Below are 10115 nucleotides of genomic sequence, written 5' to 3'. Positions count from 1 at the left end.
GGCTAACACTGATGGTGCATAGTGTGAGGCCCCAGAAATAGCCCCCGCAAAACGGAAAGATATAAGAAAAAAAAGTTTGTTAAATTAAATCGTCAAGAAAGCAGATTATATCAGTATCGAATCGGCGATACCGGACTTTAACGTCAGCGCTCATAAAGAATAACGGGAAAAACATAATTTTAGATATAAAAGAAGAAAATTTAAAATAATAAAGTTAAGACGCAGTTTAGAAAGCAAAACGAAACTAGAAAAAAATATATATATCAAAAAGCATAGGTGTCATAGTTAACAATTAAACGCGATCAGATTCGAAAAGATGGTGTCAGATAAACCATCTCCAGCCGACCTTTCCCGCGAGCTGTACGAAGCTCTATTTACACCTGGAGACAGATGGATGACCAATTGGAAAACGGTGATGTAAGGTCTACCCAATTAAGCAACTCGCTGCTGGATTTTTTTAAACATTAGTTAAATTTAAGTAATTTTATACCCATATAATGCTATACACTTCATGCAATGTCTGAAACCCGTAAGATTACTGTATAACATCTATATGTTAGAGAATTAAAAAAATACACGTCGGACCACTGATGAACCAATTTTGGGTTGTTTATATTATTACTAGTAGCTTGGGACGCCCCCTAGTGGGCGTTATTTACAAATTTCCATGAGGTACGGTTCCTTTGACTTTTTTGTTCCTATCAATATGCTCTACAGCTCTGTTAAAGTCCCAATGGTAAGATTTACCCTCCGAATGAAGAGATGGCGACCCCCCCAAACTGTAGCCCCTGTGCGAACAATATAGTCAAAGGAACCATACCCCTACTCGCAACCTTTCGCGAGATATAAGCCCCTGAAATAATAAATTCCTATTACAAATACAGTCGACCCCCTATAAGACGGTAGATACGTTCCGTCCTTTATGAATCGATTTCTTACGAGTCCTTGCCAATCACAGCCCGACACGTATGCACTTTACGAACTACGGCTGTTTGAAAAGTTTTCTTCCATAAAATTAATCGATTCTAGATTAATCCGACNAATCTTCTGTATAATTTATATACTTTAAATTTTCAAAAAAAAAAAAAAATCTTTTGGGGATCATTTCTCACAGATGGCCATACTTTCCCTTTGTATTATAACAACTGGAAAAGTAACAAAATATATAATATGGAAAAGTACATTTTACAATACTGTATTTAAAAATATCCATTGTTGTTGTCCATACACTTTACGATGGTCACAAAATAGATATTATAAAATGGTGCTTCTGCCTATCAAAGTAGAGGATTCGCATTCGAACTTTGTCTCCCATAGCAACAGCTTGAAGCATTTACCACTTCGATTAACTGGCAGTGGACGATAATCCTCTAAGAACTTTACGCTAATGAGATGAGAATAATTCGACTGTTTTAAGGTTTTCTTTTAATAATTAATAGCAATGTAAAAAATGCAATATTCACGTACTGTACAAGGCCATTTATTTTATGGTTATTTTTCAAAATTCTCAAAACACAAAAAGCTCTCTATCGTATTGTCTGGATAATTTCATCGCTTTAAAAATTATTTAGAAGATTAATTTTCATTTTAAAAATTCATTATAAAACTTCAAATATCAATTCATTTAAAATAAATAAAATGTTTTAAAGTGGATAGATAAAATTATCTTCAAACACATGATTTGTTCTCAAGGAATTTAACCTAGCATCACTTGATAAGAACATATAAAAAGTGGAGTAGATACTTCCTTTGTTTGCTTTCAGAAAAAATCTTTCTATAGCATTTAACTATGAAGTGTGTTTTTCTTTTATTGGGTCTAACTGCCTTTGTGGTCGTTCAGGTATCTTGAATTCTGTTCGTAGATTGTAAGATATAGTTTCGTTTATATATTTATATTTACTATTTTAGGTAAATGCACTGAAACCCTGTTTAGGACAAGCAAATTGCGAAGATGATGAATGTTGTGTGAGAATGAGTAGTTTTGTAAAATTATGTCAAAAAAGAGTAGAAAAAGGTACATTATAAAATTTTGACAAACCCTTACAAAACAATTCATCTAATTGATCATATCTTTCATTAACTTGTTTATAAAAGACTGTTTTAAAACGTTTGTCATAAATTATTGAAAATTTTTATCTTACAGACAAAGTGTGTATGCCGAAGCCTGTGAAAGTACCTGTTTATAAAGAAATGTACGCACTAAGATGCCCATGTCAAGAAGGGTTAGAATGCTTAAAAAAGGAAGATAAAGTAAGTGCTGAAGATGAATAACTTACAGAATATAATTAATATTCTTTGAAATTTTATAAAATAATTTATTATTATTTAATAATATTATTAAAATAATATTAATTAATTAAATAGAAATTTAAAAAGTATATAAATGAATTCAGTTATGAATTGAAGACTTCAACTGACAAAACTGATAACTAGTTTGTTCTTAGTTTTGAATAGCTTTAAATTCACATACATACATAAACCATTACTAATCAAAATGACTAGAACTAAATTGGCAAATTGGCAGATTGATGTACAGTACAGTAGGCAGATTATTCGCTACACATACATCAGGTCATAAAGGTGAAATTTAGACATTTTGAAAAACAAAACTTTATTGACAATTAATTAACTATTACAGTTCAGCCTAATAGATAATCACCATCAATATCAATCGCATCTCGTCACCTTTGCTGCAAACTTTCAATCCCGTAGGCATAAAATAACTGTGGTTTTTCTTTGAAGAAAGTCTCGAGCGTTATTCTCACATAGGTATTGTCATTGAACTGTATATTGGCAATAGGGTTCTACAGCATGTGAAATACATAGTAGTCAATTGGCGCCAAGTCTGGACCATAAGGTAGACGAAGCAGAATCTCTCAGTCCAGATTGACAAGATTATCTAAAGTCATATGCTGGCGCGTTGTCGTGGTGGTATCGGACTTTGTCAATTTTGGAGGGTGTGAGAATACTCATATTGTTATACTAATTCTCTGGTTTAACCATGGATTATCATCTATCAATGCAGGTGGACGTCATCATCAATGGTGAAATTGCTGTCTGAGTAGCGTTCATCTTGAAGCGAGAAATCTCTATTCTTTAATTCCTTGAATCAATTGTAATAGGTTTGCCTGTTGACCGTATCCTCGCCAAATGCTTTTCAGATGAGCTTCATTGTTGTGGCCACTTTTGAAGTGGTAGAGCAACAAGCATGCGAATACATTCTTCCACATTTTGCTGATGCGTCTATTTTCAATGAAATATATGAAATTCCCCTCGGGTAAACTATTGATATTTATATACCCATACCGAACATTCCAGAACATTTTTTAGTCGTTTCTAGAAAAAAATCGAAATGTCTAAATTTTAACTTTACAACTGATATAGACCTACTACTATCGAGTAAATTAGTTTGTTTGAGTTATGGCAATGCAACACTTGGGCGATCTGCCCAGGGGGAATGCCTTCCGGGAGGTCTTTTTAAGGGAAACTGGCCCATATTTACTCGTTACAGATGTGGAGAAAACCCGGAAACTCCACGTGGCCAACCCGTCGGAGCGAGGCGCGAATCCACGACAGAACTGTGTTCAGGGTACGAAGACCACTTGGCCACTGTGGGCTCCGGTTACTAACGTGAAGAAAACTCGGAAAACTACCAATGTTTAGTGGTTTTATCCACTCAGCCGCTGGTGGGCACGTAAATTATAAATTATGAAAATAGACTTTATAAATTGGGTCCTTCATGATTATTCTTATAACACCCAAATTATTGGTTCCCTTAAATTCCTTAATTAAAAAAATTCTTATAATAAGAACAACTGTATGCAGAAACTTAATTTTAAAAATAATCAAAATACAGTTGTCCCTTGATAATCTGACAGGTATGGGACCAAAGGTGTGTCAGATTACCAAAAGTGTCCGGATTACCGAAAATAATTACATATTTCGCATTGTTTTGCTAGCAGTAACTTACAATATTCTCTACTCCAACTGTTCGAACAGAACTGCTCACATAAAACACACGAAATGTGTCATCGAGTAAGAATTGGATGGGGAGATTCACATCGCGACATGCTTCTGTGCAAGCAGACACGTAACGGGGACGGGTACCTTGACGGGAGGTGCGTCGGACTACTGAGCATGTCGGATTAAAAAACGTCGGACTATAGAGGGACAACTGTAGTTAATAAATTTTCGTAACCAGCTTATGCTTGTTGAGAAATACTTATTTATATCTTAATTTTAAATTTTACATTACGGACTCCTAAATACTTTTTATAAATGGTTTTTTAATAAATATTTTGAGATTTTATAAAGTAAAAACTGTGTTTATATTTTTCAAGGGACTTGCTAAGTTTATCTACACCTGCCAAGTAGAAAATGAAGAGACAACAGATGAACCGGAACCGGAACCGGAACCAGAACCGGAAGAATAACTGGAATAATAAATCTGTAAAAAATAAAATAAAAAATGTATAAGATATACAAAAATTAGATTTATTTTCTTATTTAAATAAAAACTCTGTAGTTCAGTGGTTCTCAACCTTTCTAAGGCCACGGAACACCATTCAAATACTTATTATTACGGAGCATTAGCCTCAATACATTCAAAAATTGATAAGAAATTCCATGTTTACTATTCTCAGGAAACAACGAAGCAACTTTCTTCTCAGATGTTGTTTATATGGAGACTTTAAGCTCTTTCTCCGACTAGACATGTCTTTATGATCGCTATGCGACCGTTGAGCCTAAGCTCTTTCTCCGACTAGACATGTCTTTATGATCGCGATGCGACCGTTGAGCCAGCCGTATCCGAACGGCCTATACGCGCGCGCGGGAAATAATGCCTTCCGGGAGGACGTTTATGGGGAACTGGCCTCCTATTGTCTTTATTGGCAAGGAGAAAACCCGGAAAACTCCAAGCAGCCAGCCTGTCCGATCGTGGCGCGAACCCACGGCGAACTTCCCAGTGTTTAGGGTCCAGTCACCACCGCTATGAGCGGCAACGGAGACCACTCGGCCACCAACGAAGCAACAAACTAATAAACTATAATATACTAGTAGCCCGGGCCGTCCCCTAGTGGGCGTTCTAGTCATTTCGTGGAAAAAATAATAAATTCATATCAATGGAGAATGTTTTCCCCTTCCCGTGGGGGAATTTCCCTTAACCCTCTTCCCTACGAGAAAGGCGTTCTAGCAGCAGCTGTGTCATTCTGTAGTATAAATAATAAATTCATATAAATAATAAATTCCTATTACAAATAATAATAATTTATTGTTAATTTAAAATCATCGCTAGTGCGCCCCTAGTGGGCGTTTTAGGCATACCGTTACAGATATACTGACACGAGATTAATGGCTTGTATTATTAGATTGAATAAAATAGAAACATCTTAAAATAAGATAATATAGAATAGTATAAAACAGAATAAAATTATCTACGAATATAGCAATGAGAATAAATTTGAATAACAGCTTTAAATTTTTTCTTTCGTGGAACACTCAAGGTAGGTTTCCAGAACACCTGTGTTCAGCAACACTGGTTAAGAACTACTGGTGTAGTCCAATGCAAAATTCAATACAAGTTACGCATAATTGGTAATATTCTAATACTGTCCTTAAAAAATAAAAACATTGTAATTATAAATATTTTTAAGTAATTTAATGATAAAAACATCCTTAAGAAGCATTTATATATTTTTAATTTAAGATAAAATTTATTTAAATTAAGAAAGAATGTATATCTAGATTTCTTTGCTATAACCATTATCTTGAGAAGAGTTCTCAACTTATTTTTATCACAGAATCCTTTTCACCTTAATAAAAAATGTTGGAACCCTGCAGATACGGTATCAACAAATTAAAGCCTAGGCTTTAATTTGTTGATACCGTATCTGCAGGGTTCCAACATTTTTTATTAAGGTGAAAAGGATTCTGTGATAAAAATAAGTTGAGAACTCTTCTCAAGATAATGGTTATAGCAAAGAAATCTAGATATACATTCTTTCTTAATTTAAATAAATTTTATCTTAAATTAAAAATATATAAATGCTTCTTAAGGATGTTTTTATCATTAAATTACTTAAAAATATTTATAATTACAATGTTTTTATTTTTTAAGGACAGTATTAGAATATTACCAATTATGCGTAACTTGTATTGAATTTTGCATTGGACTACACCAGTAGTTCTTAACCAGTGTTGCTGAACACAGGTGTTCTGGAAACCTACCTTGAGTGTTCCACGAAAGAAAAAATTTAAAGCTGTTATTCAAATTTATTCTCATTGCTATATTCGTAGATAATTTTATTCTGTTTTATACTATTCTATATTATCTTATTTTAAGATGTTTCTATTTTATTCAATCTAATAATACAAGCCATTAATCTCGTGTCAGTATATCTGTAANCACTAGAAAAGCGTTTAAAGCACATAAAATCATATTAAAATATACACATTTACAAGTATGTACTGTATTTACAGTACAGTACATGCATTCGTAAATTTAGATTACTTTTTTCTGTACTATATTAAAAACTAAAATTTATTTGTTTGTAAGCTTAAAATAGGTTCTTATTAACCATATATTATTAAAAATGCATTAATAAATAAAATACAGAACTGGGAATAGTAATTTGTGGTTTAGCCTAGTGACAAGTAGATTCGGAGACAAGTAAATTCGACTTACGTCGTTTTTCGACTTAAGTCGTTTTCCTGGAACCAATTACCGACGTAAGGCGAGGTATACCTGTATAATCAGAATATGAACAAAAAAGCTAAACATTATTATTATTAATCCCATTTAAAATATTATTAATTTATAAATAAAGAATACATTTACCAAGATAAATTAAATAACAGTTTCCTTGCATATTTGTTATTAATTAATGCACAAAATGAGTTAGTAAATGATTTTTAGCACATAAAAGCAGTTAACAATACCAAACTGGAAGTAATATGGCTCAGCCAATCAGAAACGGTCTAAGTCATGGTCACACTGTATTCATATGTATATAGCAACATACGAAAAAGCATATTACATGGAAAGATCATAGACAATTGCACGGAGGTACTCCCATAAGAGCTGGCCGACTTTCACGATTATTAACTATATTTTGAAGTATATTATGAGTATCTACTATTTTGGGCTGCAATTTCAAAAAATTGCAGAACTATAAATTCCCATTGTCGTCCGTCCGTCTGTCTTTTCTTAATCTCAAAAACAGAGTTAGATATATAAAAGACAAGATCAAGTTTGGAAATCTTAGGGGCAGGAGGCCCGATTAACAATATATGAACTTCCGATGCAAACCAGAAGACATGCTATTTCAATTCAAAAAATTTTCCCTGAAAGCAGTTAATAGATGACCAACACGACTCCATTTATAATAGATAAGTATAATATACATGGGTAAGACACTACAGTACTAATTTAAGGTAGAGAGCATAAGTTAAAAATATGATTAAAAGTTGCAATCCGGCATTGTGACGATGTCACAATAAATAATTGCTCGTTTTCTTTTAGGACATGGCTTTCCTCGGAGTATTCGCTCATATTCACTTTCTATGTGGCGTTGCACTTTTTGAAATTCTTCAATGATTCGATATGTACCAAAGTGAGCGATCCCTACAAAATTTTTCCATCTTCTGTATCATGCTTCTATGTTGTTTTGAGTAGCGAAAATCATTCTGCATGCACCATATACAGACCACAAATTTTTCACTGGGAATTGAGTTTTAGTTGTTTCGGGATTGTGATTTTCGGTATTTTAGCCTTTCGGGGTTTTGACTTTTAGGATTTCAACATTCTAGATTACGGTATTCGGGATTGTGTCTTTCGGGATTATGGACCCAAACTTTCGGATTACAGTATTCGAAATTGTGTTTTTCGGGACCCAAACCCCTTCACCTTTAACAACAATTCCTATTACTTTAACCTTCCTGCAAAATTTCAGAAATTTTCGACAAAAGGCACAGGAGTTATTAAGCTTCAAAGTGGGCGAACAAAAGCGTGTCCCATACACACTAATACACATACTAACATACATACATACATACATACAGAAAAACCCCATTTTTTCATATTTCTACGTTTCAAGGTTTCCTAAGACTAAAAATGTAAAACTCTTAGGGGATCATTTTTTGACCGATTGTCATAAGTATCCTCTGTTATATATAACACCCAGGAAAGTAAAATTCTGAATTTCCTGGAAATTATGCGGATTTCAAAAGTTTCCTTTCCAAATTTTTGCGAAGTCAAGGCACTAGCAAGCGGCTGCAAGCTCCTTTATAAATCCGGTATTGGTCTCAAGCTATTGTCGCGCAAAATCAATGCATATTGAAAGAACATGCCTAAACATAAATTACAAAATTTTAGCTGCTACGGTCAAAAAAATACGAAGCTTGCTTTATACAATTTCACTTCACACTTAGCTTTCATTGAAACCGATTAACCGCGTAGTGCGGCAGATACTTTTGTTAATTAAAATGACAAAAACCACTTCCATATTCTTCCACCTAAACCAACTCATTACTGTAGCAATATATTAAAAACAATATAGTATATTTATTTAAAATAATTTATTAATTTAATAATTAATTGGTATATCTTCACACTAAAGGATTCTCCATTTAATCATTCGAGTCTTTGATATTTCGTCAAGAGAACAGAGCCTTTTACGCTCTTTGCGGTGAAAAAATGAAATGCATTTGAATTATTAGTGTCATCTACATATCTCTGTTATCGGGAATATTAATTATGTTATCCTGTACTTTTTAAATATTTATGAATTGAAATAAATAATTTAAGTCATAAGAAAAACTTTATAAAATTTATATTAGCCTCATAAAACATTACATTAACCTTATAAAATATTTGAGTAAAAATTGTAACAAAAATGTTTGAGTTATAAGGGTAAATATTATAATTTTACTGTCGATCCTCGTGTATAACGAACTAATAGGGGAAGCAATTGTTCTATATTGCAGATTGTCTATTGTATTCGAGAATGTCACGGTTACTTTTACATGAGATACAAACCACAGTTCTTGTTATGATAAATAAGAAAAAAATACCACACTTCCAAGAAGAAACTAAAACAATAACGTTCTGTTTAGCAAAAATTTCACGCACTAACAATTATAATCTGATATTCTCTAGTAACTACTGCTCCATTCGTACATACACCTTGGAACAAGCGGATTTGATTCATTTTTTAAAATTAAGCCAGGACGATTTAATTTACAATAAAGAAAATAACGTTTCTAGTAGACAATACATACATAATGTGTCTTTATACAACCAGTCCTTTCTCACGCCGTAGAATTGTCTTATCCCTCATCTGCGTGAGAAAGGACTGATTGTATAAATACACATTATGTATGTATATTGTCTACTAGAAAAACTTATTTTCTTTATTGTGGATTTGATTCGTGTTTCTTATATTCGTTATTCAGAGGTGCGTAAAATTAAAGTTCAGCAGTAATGTGTTATTTAAAAAACACTATAAAGTGCTCCTAAAAATTCAACAGAACCTTCATTACATCTTAAACTTTTTAAAGGAAAACGAAACTACGATAGGCCTAAATTAATGTGACTTGTTCTATGCTACAATTGACAATTTTGTAAATTAGTATTATACACATTTTATTAATTAATCATATTAATAGTATGATTTGATAAGTAAATTATTTTTACATTTTCGCACTTATATAAGCAGAAATTTAAAAAGGTAATTTTTAAATTTCTGCTTGAACTCCTAGTCTACAGTTACCTGAAAATGTAATTCACAGGATAGACGTTTCCACATCTATATCTAGGGGAGACCGGGGCAACTTCGGCATGCGGGGCAAGTTTGTCAAGCGCTTTTTTTTTAAAAACAAATTAAAAGGAGACTTTGGTTATAGGTTAGGCAGTTGAGTTTTATCGGTGGCTTGTTGAGTGTAGTGTTTTTATTGTTCTCCAACAAGCGTAGTTGAATTATCAAGCAAATTTTCATTTTCGTTGAATTCCATATAATATTTTTTTTCCATTTATATTGAATTGGCAGGTTTTGTTATAATTCCATGATAACGAAAGTTACTTTTCCTGTTAGAAGGATGTAACTTCAACTTATTCA

The 10115-nt window shown here is 32.8% G+C and overlaps 1 protein-coding gene across 1 annotated transcript; it reads left to right on the top strand.

Moving 5' to 3' along the window:
* The first annotated feature begins 1732 nt into the window (after positions 1 to 1732).
* On the top strand, positions 1733 to 4488 carry LOC111624061 (venom protein 164-like). The gene is made up of 4 exons (XM_023366842.1): positions 1733 to 1840; positions 1909 to 2014; positions 2144 to 2250; positions 4341 to 4488. The coding sequence occupies exons 1-4, from the start codon at positions 1790 to 1792 to the stop codon at positions 4431 to 4433; spliced, it is 357 nt and encodes a 118-aa protein (XP_023222610.1). The 5' UTR covers positions 1733 to 1789; the 3' UTR covers positions 4434 to 4488.
* The last annotated feature ends 5627 nt before the right edge of the window (positions 4489 to 10115 follow it).

This window comes from Centruroides sculpturatus, unplaced genomic scaffold, assembly GCF_000671375.1.
Source record: "Centruroides sculpturatus isolate CEXI.00-Female unplaced genomic scaffold, Cexi_2.0 scaffold323, whole genome shotgun sequence".
NCBI lineage: Eukaryota > Metazoa > Arthropoda > Arachnida > Scorpiones > Buthidae > Centruroides > Centruroides sculpturatus.
The sequence above is the reverse complement of the archived record's forward strand: the minus strand, read 5'-3'. Positions and strand labels throughout refer to the sequence as shown.

Bases quoted from the DNA above. Each gene is read 5' to 3' on its own strand.
- LOC111624061 (XM_023366842.1), top strand. From the start codon at position 1,790: ATGAAGTGTGTTTTTCTTTTATTGGGTCTAACTGCCTTTGTGGTCGTT. The intron at 1,841-1,908 runs GTATCTTGAATT...TTACTATTTTAG, and splicing joins CTGCCTTTGTGGTCGTTCAG to GTAAATGCACTGAAACCCTG. The intron at 2,015-2,143 runs GTACATTATAAA...TTTATCTTACAG, and splicing joins TCAAAAAAGAGTAGAAAAAG to ACAAAGTGTGTATGCCGAAG.